The 17,795-nt window shown below is 47.7% G+C and overlaps 5 protein-coding genes across 5 annotated transcripts; 1 reads left to right on the top strand and 4 right to left on the bottom strand.

The window, feature by feature from the left end:
• Positions 1–3,258: 3,258 nt before the first annotated feature.
• On the bottom strand, positions 3,259–5,232 carry BHQ10_004899 (uncharacterized protein; the record flags this gene model as incomplete). The annotated part of the gene is made up of 5 exons (XM_040877314.1): positions 3,259–3,600; positions 3,664–4,086; positions 4,144–4,820; positions 4,870–5,109; positions 5,160–5,232. 5 exons carry the CDS (start codon positions 5,230–5,232, stop codon positions 3,259–3,261), a joined length of 1,755 nt encoding a protein of 584 aa, XP_040733403.1.
• A 1,031-nt stretch (positions 5,233–6,263) lies between these two features.
• BHQ10_004900 (uncharacterized protein) lies at positions 6,264–7,046 on the bottom strand (the record flags this gene model as incomplete). Its single annotated transcript, XM_040877317.1, has 4 exons — positions 6,264–6,474; positions 6,535–6,580; positions 6,633–6,684; positions 6,732–7,046. 4 exons carry the CDS (start codon positions 7,044–7,046, stop codon positions 6,264–6,266), a joined length of 624 nt encoding a protein of 207 aa, XP_040733404.1.
• A 1,170-nt stretch (positions 7,047–8,216) lies between these two features.
• Positions 8,217–9,841, top strand: BHQ10_004901 (uncharacterized protein; the record flags this gene model as incomplete). Its single annotated transcript, XM_040877318.1, has 3 exons — positions 8,217–9,002; positions 9,050–9,149; positions 9,198–9,841. The coding sequence occupies 3 exons, from the start codon at positions 8,217–8,219 to the stop codon at positions 9,839–9,841; spliced, it is 1,530 nt and encodes a 509-aa protein (XP_040733405.1).
• A 396-nt stretch (positions 9,842–10,237) lies between these two features.
• BHQ10_004902 (uncharacterized protein) lies at positions 10,238–11,240 on the bottom strand (the record flags this gene model as incomplete). The annotated part of the gene is made up of 6 exons (XM_040877319.1): positions 10,238–10,345; positions 10,405–10,419; positions 10,487–10,579; positions 10,748–10,816; positions 10,945–11,027; positions 11,201–11,240. The coding sequence occupies 6 exons, from the start codon at positions 11,238–11,240 to the stop codon at positions 10,238–10,240; spliced, it is 408 nt and encodes a 135-aa protein (XP_040733406.1).
• A 418-nt stretch (positions 11,241–11,658) lies between these two features.
• BHQ10_004903 (uncharacterized protein) lies at positions 11,659–17,750 on the bottom strand (the record flags this gene model as incomplete). The annotated part of the gene is made up of 3 exons (XM_040877320.1): positions 11,659–14,642; positions 14,703–16,326; positions 16,392–17,750. The coding sequence occupies 3 exons, from the start codon at positions 17,748–17,750 to the stop codon at positions 11,659–11,661; spliced, it is 5,967 nt and encodes a 1,988-aa protein (XP_040733407.1).
• Between the last annotated feature and the right edge of the window lie 45 nt (positions 17,751–17,795).

Genomic DNA, 17,795 nt, shown 5'->3' on the forward strand with positions numbered 1-17,795 from the left:
CCTATCCGCGAGGGTCCGTTTATTTCTTGTACATACAACTAGTATATACTAATTGGGAGCCCGATGGCCTGAGCCGACTACAGGTTAGCCGCTCTACTCGGGCCCGATCCATCAGTTGATGCCCTGTTGAATCTGACAACGTTGTGTGACATGGCGTCGTCGTACAGCAACCTTGAAATGACTTGAAGAAAGTCCCATGACATCCATGTCTATACATACATGTTATGCATAGCGGTGACAGTAACACTGGCTACCTTGCAGGCCTGCATCCTCGAGGTCATCTCCAGATTCTGCAGGACATGGATCATCGCGGCTTGGGGCCGACTGATCCGTCCTTACAATCTACCAGCAAGTAAGTACAGGGTACATGCCACTACAACATAGACCTAGTCGTGGTCACGGACATTGGTCTGTATGCTGTGAACATCCGTACGGGCTCCGGTTTTATCAACGATCCGCTTCCGTAGTCTAGGCTCGAGCTAGTCAGCCGCTCACACGCTAGCAGCTACATAGTGTGCTACATACTGGTAGTCTAGCAAAAACTGGGCGCTAAGGGCCTACGACTAATTACTGAGTTGGTGTTAGCAGTGCAGCGTCGATCGTCTGAGGTCTTGACCCCACTATTTCGTCCGAAGGTAGCCCATATATATGGAGTGATTGACGAAAAATATTTCAAGAAGTTCTTAAAATATGATCTGTATAAAGGTACCTAAGTACTGTCTATCTACGCAGTATGTACCAAGTGTATTCCATACGGAGCAGTAACACGAAACAAAGCGTGGAAATACTCATCCGGAAGCTTCGGCGAAGTCGGCAGTTAAATCCGTCCGCCAAGAAATGAACAAAAGTCCGCGGGCCAATGAAATGTATTCCTGCTTGGGCCGAGCCAAAGATCACCGATGATGTTTAATAATTCATCGACATTGATAACTAGTTAGTTTGTGATTATGATTATTTACAGAGTGTGACTCGACAAGGTTGAGTGTGCCGTTTGTTTGTGGTGAATGTGTTCTTTGTTCTTCTCCTCGGCAACATATATCTACTTCTTCAACGTAACACGCTGCCAACTTCTCTTGCGCGGTTTCATATGTCATATGTCATGTAAGTATCATATATTCGTCTATGAGGTCATAGGTTGATAAGCCAGGGCTGAAGCTTAAAGCGACAACAAAGAGCCCGCGGTATCCGGAGTAGTAGTACTACACAGTGTGATAGTACTGTTCTTATTACTGTACGTAAGGTCGGCACCTCGGGCAGTTCGTGCCCCACCACTCTAATCGCTTGGCATGTGTGCCGTATCCGTGGCATCCGATGTCCATAGTCTTTGACTCGATACTCAGACTATGTATGTACGGAGTAGACACAGATTGTCTCGTCTCGTCATAGTACTCAAATTTGGCCAGAGACCCTGCATATTCTCGTAGACATCTCATTCATCATCGAGAGTGAGAAAACGAAGGAAAGCAGAAGTATACGAGGCCGGGGTGAATGCCTAGATTCCCTGTGTAGTGAGTGTACATAGTACGGACACCGATGAGTCAGTATGAGCAGCAGMCCAGCCGTATTAATACATTCGAGACTCGGATGACCCGCGTATATGTACGTAGTCAAAGTCTAGACGCAGTGACATCATGCACACACCTTAAATACCTTAATTCTTCAGCCCGTGACTTGCCTGCCCTCCAATCATCTGCCCATCGCCTCGGAATATCTTCCTGTCAGCGAATCATGTCCCCTCGTGTCGCTGATGCAAGCACTGACTACACATACTAAACTCCGTACGGAGCACAATGTATACTGAAAAGCTGTCTTGATTTTCTGCAGATGCATGCTCGCATAGCCAATCGCGTTTGTGTCTCACCGCTCAATAGCATTACATAGTGACTCATGGAAATACTAAAAAGACATGCCACTATTCAGACCGAATCAGGTGAGCAGACCCACCGCTCGAAACCAGTGCCGATTAGTAATTCGGACGGAGTTTACTGTAGAGCATGGTTCATCGCTCCATCACGTTCTTGGCGCCGGACTACGTATTTCCACGCTGACCGTATTGTACTGTCTGTATCAATGTAAGATGTCGAGTCATGTGCAATGTCGTGGCCGAGGAAACTCCAGCCGCTCGATGGATGGATTATTCAGCTTCAATATTACTGCTTTGGATCAGAGCTGGTGTGATGTGCTGTTCAATACTGCTCAGCTCCCTGGGTCTTCATTTGCTCTCTCTGGCCCCAATCACACCAACAGACAAACCGACACGACTCATACCCTCAGCCATGCTTTCATCAGATTCATAGCCATATGGCACAGAAATCAAAGCTCTATCAAAGCTCGATCCCGGAAGCTCCACCCCAAGCCCCGCAGCATCCAAACCAGGGCAGAAAATAAAAAGAAAAGAAAATTTTTCTTTTTTTCTTTTTGTCTAGACTCGCGATTCTATGGAGAACGTAGGGTAAGCGGAGTAAACTTCCTGTCTGGGTAAGTATTTTGCGATGGAGTCGATGCGTATCAAATTATTTAATTTATCAATGGATCGGGTGTTTGAGGATGGAAATATTACACTTCTATATCAGATTATCAGTTCCAAGTTTTGGATGTCATCACGTAAATTCTAGAGTTCTCCATGGCTCGATCCCGAATGCTTTGAGCGCCTTCGGGATTGGAGACGGATGTACGGATTTATCGGTTCCCAATGATTGCGGACATGTGCCTTGACGCTCAGGCACACATACACAGGGTCATACTACTGATTCAAATCCCTACTGTCAAAGTCCCCGTCATTTCTTACTTCATGAATGTGTTCAATCGGGATGAAGCTTTATGAGGCGTGGGTTAAGGTATCCAGAGTATACATTTGTCATAGCCAATCAGATCAATATTTCCTTCTAGATGTCGTGCCATAGCATATCTGAGCAAACAAAGGTCACCAAAGCTCACCAGAGATACCATTTCTTCTATCATACCAAGGTATGTCCGTGTCGCGATACACACCAGAAACAACCACAACACTTGAACCGCGAACACAAGCCGGGGTACTTCCCCTTTTAGACCAACAGTCATGCAAGCAACCTGCACAGAAAAAGCCGTGCATACATGTAGTCCATTGGCCTCACCTAGGTATTGTTTCGACCAAGACGTCTCACCGCATCTACAGTTCGTACCTTAGATATACACCAGAAGGTGATCATACATTCAATCATACATCTCCAATTGCACACATATCTAAGCAATCTATATACCAATCAATCTATCTCAAAATTACTTCCCAAAGCTCAACGACCTCAACGTATAAAACAACAAATACGCATCCGCATTCAATACATCCCCCTCGGACACCAACGTGACCTTGTCATCGTTGAACAAACACCACCGATCCCCCTGCCGTATATACGCAATGTAGTGCCCTTCATTCAGGCCCGCGCCATCATGCACAATGGCCGATGCGAGGTCGTACATGTATATATCACTGCGTGATATGCCTCCCTTTTTGGACGAAGAGGATGAGTTAGAGGCCACGGTGTAGGGCTGCATGTTGATTTCGAGCGGAAAGTCGATTTTGCCTTGCATTTTGCGTGTTTCAGAGTCGGTTTGTTCGAATCGCTAGACAGGTCAGTTTCGTTGAACATGCATAGAGCTGTAAACAGGAACGATGATAAGGAATACCTTCATCTGCATGCATAGCATGGCTGGCAATTGCTTGATCCTCAATTGTTTGGTCAGCTTGTCTGGATAACTGTGACAGCCTTGGCATTGATATCCCTCCATAATCAACTCTTCAGGCGTCACCCATGACTGCAGACAACCTGCTAATGTCGGTGTCACCGACCCGTGCAATTTGCCATTCATCTGTCTTTTCTTCGAGTGCAATTGCACGTCCAGACTGAGCTCCAGCAGTGGCTGCTCAGTCGGACTGGTATGCCGACAGATCGGGCAGGTCAGTGTGCTTTGGAATTTGCCGAATAGTGCTTTGCAGAAGAAGCAATTGCATTTCAACTGGTCGTTTTCGTCGGACGAGGCTGTGTGTAGGCCGCCGGCAAGAAATTGATAAAACTCGTGGGCGTCCTGTTGGTGGTTTCCCGCAAGAGGCTATATCATTCAGTCAGTACACGGCCCAATTCCGCCAAAAAGCGTAAATAGACTTACAGGATGGTTCTTCCAAGTCGAATATAACATAGTCTCCGCTGTAAATCCATCTTTCTTATCACAGCCATTAAATTCTGCAAATGCCCTGCTCATAGCACACAACACACAACCATCAACTTGACAGTCGTAGTATTTGTGCCCGTTTCCCAAAAAGTATGCATTTAGCAATGGCTCATGTAGCAACGTCTGCAGGACCACATTCATGTAACAGGTCTGTCCCAAGTTAAAAAGACCTCGGACACCTTCACTTTGACACGTCCGTTTCGTAGCGTTAGTTTTGATATAAGTCTCATCAGCCTCGGGCACTTCCATCGTAGTCACTCCATTCAAAAATGTGTGGTCTCGGGTTCCATTACTCTCGCCTATAGACATTTCGCTTGCCTTTCGTTTCCGCGTCTTGTTGCTCAACTGACTGAGAACGTCAAGAATGTACCTGCTAGGTTTTGATAAGGGGTTATCCTGCGATAGAGCGATGCTGTTAGCCTTTTTGGCTTGTGAGTAGGCATCTTGTACCGCCGACTCTATCGAGCTGGTAACTCGCGAGCCATCTTGACCACGGTCAAGCGGGTCTTTCGACCACAATCCGGCCGCCCGAATCCGGATTTTCTCCAATTCATGATCGTATATAAAATCTTGACAAGATTGACAGAAAAGGGCACCAGTGCGAGAGTCAATGTCTAGATCGGGTTAGTTTTTGATCAAAACTAGTAGTGTCAATCGTCTTACAAAATTGATGACCTGTCTTTTCGCTATGCACTTTTCGGTTGCCATTGGTGTGCTTCTCCGAGCAATCGATACAAATATAAACTGGCTTCAATGACAAGCGCTGCGACATTGATGCTTTGATACCATTTGCACCATCATGTTTCCGATTGTTCTTGGTCATTCTCATTGCAGCTTGTTTCATGTAAGAAACGATAAAGTTGGAGCCACGACTATCATCTTTTAATACGACAGACAGATGTTCTTTGCTCGTTAGTCTAGGATAAGTCCTCTTCAGAAGGGTTGCTACATACCACAGCCGTATTCGGCTTCTGTAAGGATGTTGACCTGAATCACAGTAGCCAGACTGGCGACCGCAGCAGCCATAATGGCGATGTCAAATATTCAAGTAAAGGAGAGCAGACTCAAGATTTCCGGTCGACTCAAGTCAGACCAGCTGACTGGGATGTCGTAAGGACGGAACCAAATCGAATGTACAGATTTGCCTGCTGGTAGTCAATCCAGGCGTAATAGCCCTAACAATACTTGGATCAGAAGCAATCGGTGTCAATGATAAGCAAGCAAGTCGTCGAGACACTTCCGGCTTTGTCACCGATTCAATATGCAAGAGAAGCAGTAGGCAAAACAGCTAAGTAGCAAGCCGGGTGTCTAGACAGGCAGGTAGCTCTGACCAGTGACTATTTTTAAGACAAGTAATTCAGACGGTGATGTTCAACTATCAATCGACGTTGTGGAGGATGCCTCCGAACCAATGCCAAGACAGATGCAACAGCCGCCGCTTTCGCCCCTATGAAGGTTCTGCGGTCACTCGCTCAAAATCAGACAGAGAGTACGACGCACACCAGCACGACTGATCCTGTTACTGATGGAACCCAGTCGAAAAGGACAGTATGGTATGGTCTCCCCGGGCCTAGACGGGGAAGAAGGAGAATTTGATGGAGAAGCATGAAATTAAAGGTGTTGCTCCTGGCGGCAAAACGGAGCCATTTACCCATCGGGAATAGGCCGCGGCAAGACCCGCAGCTCCTAGCCTGTTTACTTCGGTCTACGATAGTAATTAACGCCTGTGAGCTGCCTGGTCTCGTGTCTATATTTGTGATCTGCAATTCTGTAGCAGATTGATTTAAGAAGAATCGTGAGATTCTATGGCTATGTCTATCTGCCTAGGCATGTATCATTCCCGGCACCGGACATGACCATATCGATCACTGTCTAGGCCTCTCTTTGGTGGTCAATGTCCGTTTACAGTACGAAACTGGACGCGCTGCTGTGCAGTATCAAACCATCTGGCGATACACTTCTACGCATGGCATAGCTAGGATGATATCTATGGCCAGTGAGACCATAGCGGCAATATGTGAGTCAATATCCAACCATCTTTATCCAATGCACATAGCTCAGCGATTTCCTCTCCCGCGGGGCAACCCGCTACCCCGTGGTAGTCCACTCGGACGACCTCTGGCTGTCCCAGATCCTCTCGTAGCATATCGACTACTAGCAGTACCTCTGGTACTGCCGCGCCCTCGAGATGAAACAGGTGCTTTCTTCGGCGTAGCTTTGGACGAGACCGTGGCGGGGGGATTGTCGACGAATGATGTATCCGTTGTTCTGTAGAAGAGGGTATTAATTAGCCTGGTACGCCTTAATATCGAGCGAATTGGTTCTTACAAAAAGGTCGCATCGATATCCTGTCCTGTCTTGTGCGACAGTGATTCTAGACATCGCAATGTTAGCCAGTGAAGGTGACACAAGGGCGTATCGTTTACCTTGTTGCGCCTTGGCTTCTAGTGCTCTCTTGAAAGACTCAGGAATAGGAGCCTAAGACGGTTAGCGATAGCGTCGTATCTCTAGGTGAGTATACATACTTCTGGAAAATCAACGCAAAAGGCGTTCATGTTTAGCCCATACAGAAAACTGGCAAAGCTCTCGCTAAACCTCGACAGACTTTCGTGCATCAATTGAAGGTGCATAAAGTTTGCCTCTAGGTCAGCCATCGAGTCCGCCAGCTCGGCAAATTGCGGTTCCAGCGAGTTGATGGCAGGCTCTTCATATCCAGCTGCGTTTAGACTGTCGCTATATCCATGTGAATTGCGAATTGACGACCTCGAACTAGGACGTAGCGGCGTTGTTGGTCTGGATGTTGGTCGAGGACGGGAGGAGGACCTGGGGGCGGTGTCCATGATGTCGTGAGTCGTGATTCGTAACGAAGGTGTGACTGCCAAAGAGGGGCAATGATTGACAGCAGCCACGAGGAGCAGGGAGCGCAGCGAGATCGATCTTTATCACGATATGATATTAATTTGACGAGCCTCGGTATATGCCAGTTTTGGTATCTGATACATATGAAACGGTAGCACCGAAGGAGATAAGAGGCTAGCGTGGCGCCGTAAAGGTATGATGCAAAAGATGCAAATTGATTGCTTTCTGGTCAGCCTATGCCCTGTTGGACAGTTTAGTCTGGTTTGTTTTGGTGATTTGAGGGATGAACGCGAGGGATGCTTAGTTCGCTGTAAGTTTGTCTACCGCATGATACGAGTGGGGAAGTAAAATACGCACAAAGATACAGCATTCCGCCAATCAGCAGCCTTTTATGCTCGAACGTCGCGTATTGATCGGTACAGTGACGCACCTGCCTGTTTTACACTTTCTATCCAACTTTTGCCGCAGCCGCAGATCTCTAAAGTTCCTCTTCTTTGCTCCGCTCAATCGACTCTGGGATGGACATATTCTTATTGCCTCAAGTGTTACTACTATATCATTATTATTGAGCATTCAGCCTGTCTTCATCTTTCTCTAAAATTTACTATCCCGACTCATTCATATCATCGAGGCATCCGAAGGCTCCGCCGACACTAAAAGGAGAGTTTGATCCTTGGCGCTGTGCAGGCACTACTTAACAAGCGCAATCGTTCCAACCAATCTCCCCTGGCTTTAATTTTAAGTCAAATCTGGGCTAAAGTCAGAAGCACATGCGTGCTGTTCAACGCTGCCACTCGGCTTTTTTTGGCAGTCAACCTCGTCTTTTCGTCTCGTCGCCCTTATCGCAAGGCTTGCAACGATCAGCGTCGCTTGCTTCCCCGCAAATTACCCCAGCGCCCTGGCCCTCTCAGAGATTATTTCACCACAATCACGTTAGACCTGGCTCCGCAATTCGCTCCAAACAACCGAGGCACGCATCATTTGGTTGGGGAGTAGTTGGAATTACGTGTGTGATTGGCGGCGCTGCAGCAATTCAATTACTATTTCACACAGCATCTGAAAAGGAGACTTCGCCCCAGGATACTTTCATCCAGCAACAATCTGACCAGGAGTATCACTACGACTTTACTGGAATTATTGATACGCTCAAAATGAATTCGAACGAGATCCCTGATGGCCACCTTGGCAACCTCACAAAGGAGCAAGAGGTCAAGCTCCGAGAGATGTGGGCAGTTTTGTTCAAATTGTTCGGCATTAAACTCGAAGGTGATCAGCTGGAAAAGACTCCCACCAACCCACCAGAGAGTCCTGATTCAAAGAGAAAGTCGAGGCGTGGGTTCTTCGGCTTCGGTGCTGCGAAAAAGGAGGAAACGGCTGCGCCAGATGTCGGCGGCTTAACTTTATCAGACCAAGACGACAAGTATGGACAGAATAAAGAGTTCAAACAGGCCGTGGCCGACCTCAAACCTGAGCAATTGCGCGAAAGTCTGTGGAGTATGCTCAAGGCCGACCACCCAGATGCTCTTCTTCTAAGATTTCTTCGTGCCCGAAAATGGGATGTCAACAAAGCCGTCGTTATGCTCGTATCAACCATGCGATGGCGTCTTGTAGAAATGCATGTTGATGACGATGTAATGGAGGGAGGCGAAGCAAAGGCCATAGAAATGTCGGAGAGCTCCGATTATGATGCTAAGAAACTGGGTGGCGATTTCATGGCACAGACCCGCATGGGCAAGAGTTTTATCACTGGAATCGACAAGCAAGGAAGACCGATTTGCTTGATTCGAGTCAAGATGCATAAGATTGGTGTCCACTCTGAGAAGAGTACCGAAAGATATACAGTTCACATGATCGAGACTGCTCGGCTCATGCTTCCACGACCTATTGAGACTGCAGTGATCCTGTTTGATATGACCGGTTTCACATTAGCTAATATGGTACGTCACTCAACATGATTCAGTGTCAGTTTATTAACGCCATGCAGGACTATGCTCCCGTCAAGTTTATTATCAAGTGCTTCGAAGCCAACTATCCAGAGTCCCTTGGTGCTGTGCTCATCCATCAAGCACCATGGATATTCTCAGGTATGTGACCCGCTTTTGTGTTTACAGAGCATATCTAATTCATGTTAGGCATATGGAAGATCATCAGGGGATGGCTCGACCCTGTTGTCGCAGCCAAGGTCCACTTCACCAATACTACCGAAGACCTAGAACAGTTCATCGACCGCAGCCGTATCTTGAAAGAATTTGGTGGTGAAGACGAAGCCACTTTCGAATATATTGAAGCCCAACCAGGCGAGAACGACGCTATGAAAGACACCACCAAACGCGAAGAAGTCCTTTCCAAACAAAGAGCCCTTGCACAAGAGCTACAAGATGCCACAAAGCACTGGATTGAGGCCGCTAACAAGAACGATGAGGCCGGCGTCGAGTCATGGAAAGCCAAGAGAGAAGAACTCGCTCAAAAATACTCGAAGGGTTACTGGGAAACAGACCCATACATCCGTGCTCGCTCTGTATATGACCGCAATGGAGTCATTCTTGGTGGCGGAAAGGTCAAATTTTATCCTGAACAAGAGCCAAAGGACACAACAGCCCTTGCACCAAGTACCGCTGAACCAAGTACCGCCGAGACTGAAGAGAAGAAGGTTGAGACCAATGGAACAGCTCCAGCCCCCACTGTAGAAACCGAGAAGAAGGCTGAAATCGCCGTTACTCCAGAGGTCAACGGCGTTGAGGCCGCTGCTCCCGCCGTTGCTGTTTCCGCCAACTAAACTATGTCTATCTAAGTTCAGTTTTAATGGAACAGTTTTATTGGAATTCAGAAATCTATCATCTGGAGGTGTTTACACCATCTAGATACATTTGAGCTGTTGAACACTTATGTACAGATTTTCGCCTGATTTGACTACTATGTTCAGGATATGTGTGATTATATAGGTATTTTCGTTTTGCTGGAAGGATTGGATCTGAATTATTTTCCGCAACAGCACTTGAGGTCTAGATATAGTCCATATATAGTCTGCCGATATATATGGACCAGCCAGAAAGAGTTATCAGAGTTATCATAGCATCAATTGAACAGAATGAATCTTTTCAAAAGCCGTTTTTCCCTATGACCCATTTTCCCCAAGCTACCCCCCGTTCAAGTCGTAAGAAGAGAGATGCGATTACATCTTGCTCTTGAGCTCCTCAAACAAGGCCTTGAGTTTGTCCATATCAGTCGCCTGAGCGGGCCATTTGATTCCGAGACCTTCAGTCTCGTTCGGCTTTGGGATCTGTGTGTCATATCAGCAACACCTCCATACTCCGATTTTCAAAAAAGTTGAGAACTTACCACATGAAAATGAACCTATTGTGCAAAGCTCAAGTGGTTAGCTTTTTCTTGTTCTTATGAGAGATAGATAAATGGGACTGACGTGATCAACAAGCTGATGCGCAGCACGGCCGTTGTTCTGCAAGACATTGAAATCTTCAGCACCGGTTGCTACGACGATTTTCTTCGCGACGGGCTATATTTTCAAGGCTCTTGTCAGTAAAGCTAATTTCATGTAATAGAGGCGGGGGKGAGGGGGTCAGGAGGATGGCCTCCAAGGTCCGCATTTTGCTCCTTGATTACATATGATCGCCCTATGCCACGCTGGGTTCTCGTTTTCTTGGAGATTTGGAGGTATACATACCAGAAGCTCAGTCAAATACTCATCCGGGATATCCACGAGTTTTGCGCCGTGATATTTGGGGATGACGAGCTGTTATTTCATGGAGTGACAATCGCGTTAGCCTGAATCATCGATACATACATACACAGATATCGGTGTGATGTGCTGCTCAACGAGATTGCGATTTGAAAAAAAAAAAAAAAAGCAAAGGAACATACAGCGTGCCCGCGACTCAAGGGCTGAATGTCGAGGAATGCAAAGACCTTGTCGCTTTCGAAGATTTTGAAGGATGGGATGTCACCTAATCATTAGATATCAGTTTCGTTCTAGGAAATATATATTCACTCGGTCAACTGGATTGGATGTATTGGGAGCATTGAAGCGATGATATCTGGTCTCCGTCCTCGGTATCTTCGATATTCTTGAATGCGGGGGAGCTACGTGAGGGAAACGTGAAGGGTGTTAGAAACGCACCCTTGATGATCTTGCAGAAGATGCAGGCCGGAGATGTCATATTGAATGGTGCAAGTATTGAAATGGTCTAAGGTCTAATTTGCTTTTCTGAGTTACCGTCAAAGGATTGGATGGAAGAAGTGTCAACAGGGAAGGAGCTGGAGCTGGAGACAAGATGACGGAGGAAAGTGGGGCTCGAAGTCAACACCGACAACAACTTAACAACTTCCAATGAATGTCTATCTGACCACTGTCGATCACAGTCAGTGGTACCGTTATCTGTCATGCGCTACTTTGTATGTTTGCTTCAAATTGAGGGAAATCTCGAACATCTCACGGGAGTTGTCCTTGACTATAGCTTCTTGAGTATGCTATGTTGGACCACGAACCTTCAAGATCTTACTGTCACTCCATGCATACAAAGTTACAAAGGATGAATTCAATATTGTCAGAAGTATTATGCTACTAGATACAAGCACTTAATGAGACGGTTCAAGCAGTCTGAAGTCCTCAATGGAAGCCGCCAACATGTCGCACCACCGACGAACCGTTTGCTCAGTATACACCCGGCCGTCCGCGTTCACAGTTATTTGGAGGTAGTCTCCCATCGGTTTCGCAAATATCATGACCGCTTCATCTTCCATCATCCTCATGCCAGGCCTGATATCCTCAAGGCATCGTAGTCGACATGAGACTCCTTTAATTTCTTCTTCGGCATCGCCCAAATCTTGATAGCTCGTGACAAAGCCGAACGAGCGAGTCTCTCGTGGCCAGTTAGTGCAGTTTTCAATCACCTCCTTCGCTCCAAGAGTGTCAAACGGCAAACTATCAATGAGCTGCTCGTGAACCGATTGGCGGGKCTGCTCCAAGGATTGAGTATCGTGGACACGAACCGGAATGATATTGACACAAGGGCCCGCAGCGTTGCGTAGCTGCACTGGAAGCATCGCTCGGCCAGAGACTAATCTTCCGAATGTCACATCGGATGAGCCAGTTATTTGAGACAGAAAGCGTGCACATGCTGCTGTGAAAGTGGTCGCTGGAGTGAAACGATCATTGCAGGGCAACAATTCTACAAGCTGCCGAACAACAATTGGAATCAAAGGCTTTGAGAAATCGGAAATGATGCGGTCAGCTGCAATACTCGTGAAACTTGACCCCTCGAGTAACGTCCTCCAATATTTGACAGCTGCGAGCTGGTTGCTCCTGGTGTGTTGGATAAAAGCAGTGAAAGGACTTTTGTCGGGGAATTGCTCTTTGTTGAATGAAGCTCGAAGGCACTGCATAAGATTAAGCAGGCTTGTGCCATCATATTGTGCATGCGACAGCCGGACAATCAACCTCATAGCGCCATTTGAACCAGAGACAATGTAGAAGCGAGTGAAGGGAGCAAATAGAAGAAGAGGCTGCTGGACATCATCTTCATAGATTTTCTCAGTCAGGTATTCAATATTTCCCTCATCGGCCGAGCGGTATTGAACTGGAAGGTTAGATTGTTCAGGCACAAGTTGCAGGTACTGGTCTCTCCAAGGGATAAAAATCGTCCGAAGGATGTCCATTTCCCGCCACAAATCGCTACAGCCGCGAGTCACCTCCTCCAAGCTACTGTCCGAAGGAAGGTCGATGAAGAAATAGTCCAGCAGCCGTGGAGGACTGGCTAAAGCTAGATCGATGCAAGTTGATTGCCAGCGAGTGACCGGGAAGACGTCCGAGACTGATGTCATGTGGGCTAGCTTTGTCCGGACAAACGTCTGGGCATTATGATCAAGCAATGAAAAAGGTCGCGGCGCGACATTATTTGCTGCGGTCATTACTGGTCGAGCAATTGATGCAAGATCGCCAAGCAGGGGTCGATTGAAAATGTCAGCGACAGTAAAAGATAGACCGTGCTGTCGAGCAGCAGTAACGAGTCGCATAGCCGCAATTGAGTCTCCGCCAACTTCGAAGAAGTGATCCTCTATTGATATAATTGAGTCCAATCCAAGGATAGATATCCATAATTCTTGGAGTTTCTTCTCAATGATGGTTCGTGCGGGTATGTGCAGCTGCTTCCCAGGTGTATGACGGAGAGAGGTCACCTGCTCACGTGTGAGAGAATTTCCCATGGCACGGAGTCTCTTTCGATCTGTCTTGCCATTTGCTGTGATTGGGATATCCGAAATACTAATATACAAAGATGGTATCATATAGCTGGGCAGCACGCAAGCAAGCCTTTTCTCTAGCTCATTGAGCTGGAACTGTGATCCGCCCCCTTTGACGAAAGCGGCCAGCTTAGGGCTAGCACTTGCCACCGGCGTGACCACCTCTACAACTGCTTGAGAACTGGTAGCCCCCATTGTGTACAGTTGCTTAATGAGATGATGCTCAACTTCTTCGAGCTCAACTCTTTGCCCGCGAATTTTCACCTGAGCATCTTTCCGGCCGATGTATGTCAGAGAGCCATCAGCATTGTACTTCACCAAATCGCCAGTCTGATACAAACGCCCACTTCGACCAGGAGAAGAAAGTGCGCCACGGTTCAGCCATGATGGATTGGTCATTACCACGGCATTTGTTCTTTTTATATCGTGGAGATATCCCATCATCAATCCCGGTCCCTCCACCACGAGCTCGCCTATAGCGCCGATAGGCGCTAGTGCATCTCGGTTTTCTGGTCGAACAACCCAGCAGGTACTAGCTGATCCAAAACCCAGAGTCCCAGTAGCCCAACCAGGTAACTGCACCAGCGAGGTTGCGCTCAGCGAGTATTCAGCAGGGCCATACCAATTGAATAATGTCAGTTTATCCACCCACGGCAAGACATCTCTATCAGTCAAGGCCTCTCCCGCAAATACAAGTGTTTCGAGAGTCGAAACGTTTTCAGGGCTAATGGTCCTGGCCACGGAGGGTGAGAAAGACGCCCAATTCGCTTCCAGCCTCAGTACCGCTCCCGCAAGGTCGTTATGTCGATCCTCTTCAGATGGAATACATATGCAACCACCGCTCGAAAGAACCATCATGGTCTCGTGGATGCTGACGTCAAAGGAATACGATGCGTACTGGAACACCCGTGAGTGGGTCCCGACGTTGAACTTCCTCGCCATGTACTGCGCGGTTGTGCTCAGACAGCGGTGATCGAGCATAATGCCTTTGGGATTACCGGTGGTCCCAGAGGTAAAAAGAACCGCGGCCAGGGTACTGGGCGTTACTTTCTGAGCGAGGGCGCAATATTTGCTGTTATCAAACCCACTAACATTTTCGTACTCTTCAGGAAAGATCGTCGCTACGTTGGGGAAATAATGAACATATTGTGTGCTTGTAATGACCACCATAGGTTGAATAACCGAGATCATCGACTCGCGCCTTCCGCTGGGCAGAGATGGAGGCAGCATGGAAAACGCTCCTCCAGCTTTGAGAACCGCAAGCATCGCTACTGGAGCCCATTTGGACTTTTGTAAACATACAGGGACAATTATTGCGGGACCTAGGAAGAAAGAAGAAGTCAGGGCCAGGTCTACGCACAGATTCGATGCTTGCTACTTACCAACACCATGCTGGAGAAGTGTGTTAGCTAATCGTGTAGAGTGTCTGTGGAGCTCTTCATATGTGAAGTCCCCGTCCCATGCGCATATAGCAGGCGCAGATGGCTGCTCCCACATGGTTTTTAAAATTAGATCTTGGACGAAGCCTTCTACCGCAGCCGGCACATTGCGATTATACCTCCAGATATCATTTGAATCTTGCTCGCTGATGATATCCATAGTCGAAAGTTTCTTTGCACCAGATTCTGGAGTGCACAGTTGCCGTAGGATCTGTTCCAGCTGTTGCATCATTCGGTTTGCTTGCTGCTCGTCCAAAATCGTGGAATCAAAGCTGATGCGAAACTGTATGCCTTCATCTGCCAAACTGCATTCGAGGAGGAGTGCATATGGATTGAAAGCCTCCAATTTCCAATTATTGTCAGTAGTCGGCATGAATAAAGAGCTCTTTCTATCTGTCTCATTCTCTGGCGGCTGAATGACTAGTAATGTTTGAAATTGGCACGCTTTTTCTGCATCATCACAAACCCGTCGTATCCATTGCAGACCCATCTGCTCAACAGCTGCCATTTCAACGGCTTGCTCTTGCACCCGTTTAAGTAATTGATCAATATCTTCTTCCCAGTCCAGGACTACACGAACCGGCGTTGTGGCAATAGTCGGTCCGGTCATCTGCTCGACCATGGGCACAGGCGCTTGTCGTCCAGATACTGTAGCTCCAAACACCACATCATTAGTAGCGGTATATTGCGCAACTAATATTGACCATGCTGCCCGGACGATATTTGATCGAGTCACCCCTGTACGTGGCCAACGGAAACTGCTGACTGAGTGCATCATTTCAGTGTTCGCCTTTGGTTGCTGAGCAGCTTGTGACACCCGAGGGAAGACCTGCGCTTCTGTTCCCTCTAGATACTTGCGCCATTTAATGGCTGCATCTGCCCCATCTAGTTGCTGAATGTGTCGAACAAACGCCTGGAAGGGTGGGGATGGAGGCAAGGTTTGCTCACGGTAGGCTTTTTCAGCCATATGGCACAACAGAGGCACGGTCCATCCATCACATATTGCGTGATGCATGGTGAGCGTGAATAGACGCACTCCATCGGGACTTGTCTGCAAGGCAAAGCGTGCCAGCGGCGTTCCGAGACCCATGACATCGGACTGAATTGTCTCATTATGAGTAGTGTCTGCGTCTAAAGACCACTCAATCGGTATATTGGTCACAGCTTGCATTAATCCTTGATCATCAAGGTCCACAATGCATGTCCGAAGAATTGGCGATTTTGACACAACTGCCTCCCAAGCCGCTCGAAACTGGCTCAATTGCACTGAAGGTTGCAACTCATGTACGCTCCGTACTACATACTGGTCCGCCCTCCGAGCCGATAACGCTAGTAATCCTTGTTGTAGTGGTGTGCAAGGAAATACATCTTCAACCTGGCTGGCCTCGATGCCACAGATATGAGCGACCGACTTTCGGATTGTTGTCTTATCTTGTCCACCAAGCAAAGAGAATGGAGGAATGACCTCGCTTCTCACATCTTCTAAGGGAATCTTTCTCACAATGTTCGCCAAGTCACACAATCGGGGATGTCTGAACACATCACCGACGCTAAGGAGTAAACCTTCCTGGTAAGAAAGTAATATGAGTGATATGGGATAGGATTAAAGATTAATTGATAGCTAACACTCACCTCACGAGCAGCCGCTACTAACCTCATTATTCCAATTGAATCCCCACCAATTTTCAGAAAGCTATCCTCAGCATTGATCGCATTTGAATTGATCTTGAGTACAGAGCTCCACAATCTTTGCAATAGCCGTTCTATCGCAGTCTTCGGTGGACGACCTTTCGTTCGAGCCAAGTTCAACGCGGCCAACCGCTCCAGGGTGTAAGTTGCCCCGAGTCGACGTAGCTGCTGTCGATCAGTCTTTCCAGTCTGAGATACTGGAATTCTGTCCACAGATATATAAGCTGTCGGAACCATGTATGACGGCAGTAATTTGGCCAGCTTCGACTCCAAGGTAGTCATTACGGCTTCCATGGAGTCGGTATTCTCGATGAATGCGACTAGTATCGCATTGTCGCTTTTCAATGGGCTGATGACTTCTGCCACCACTGAGTACGACGTATTCTCAGGTAAGCTTTGACGGATATGGTGCTCTATTTCCCCAAGCTCAACACGCTGGCCACGGATTTTCACCTGTCCGTCCTTTCGACCAACGAAAAGCAGTGACCCGTCCGCAGCATAACGAACGAGATCTCCCGTCCTGTAGAGACGACCGGAACGGCCCTCAAATCCTGGTGCTCCTTGTAAGAGCCAAGCTGGACTGTTAACAAAAGCCGCCGCCGTTTTCTCAGGATTATTCAAATAACAACGCCCTACGAGGGGGCCCTCAATCCACAATTCACCCACGGATCCTATTGGTGAGAGGACGTCTGGATTGTCGGCATTGACCACCCATGTCCGCACACCAAGGCCGTTACCAATTTTTGATGAAACCGCATGCTCATCCGTTACCGTGGAGAGGATGGAGCATTCTGCTGGACCATAGGCAAAACGCACTTTGGTAACTGTCCTCATTCGACCAACTTGCCTCTCATCGGGTGCCTCTCCAGCCAGTTCTATCATATCTAGCGCCTGTAAAGAGGGCGTATCAAGGAATTCACACAGCTTCGGTGTTAAATTCGCAAAATTCGGCCGTAGGCGGCTGATACAACCGGTGAGATCATTCCGGCGGTCATTCTCAGAGGGTATACAGAGACAGCCTCCGGCGTAGAAGGTGTGTAATGTGTTGTACCACGCCGCGTCAAAAGCGTATGAAGCAAAGTCAAGAACTCGAGAGGTCCTCCTGAATCCTAGCCGGGAGGTTTGGTATACTAGGGCACTGCTGAAGTTGCTGTGTGTGATGACGACGCCTTTGGGCATTCCCGTGCTGCCGGATGTGAAGACAAGATATAGCATGTTATTTGGACGGACGACTGTGGGTGGCACAAAGGGCAAGTCTGTTATGCGTGGCAGCTGTTCCAAATTGTCCTTGTCAACTACCATGATGGTTGTGTCATTTTTTGAAAACTTCTTGGCCAAGTTCAGTTG

The sequence above is a fragment of the Talaromyces amestolkiae genome, assembly GCF_001896365.1.
Source record: "Talaromyces amestolkiae strain CIB chromosome Unknown scaffold8.1, whole genome shotgun sequence".
NCBI lineage: Eukaryota > Fungi > Ascomycota > Eurotiomycetes > Eurotiales > Trichocomaceae > Talaromyces > Talaromyces amestolkiae.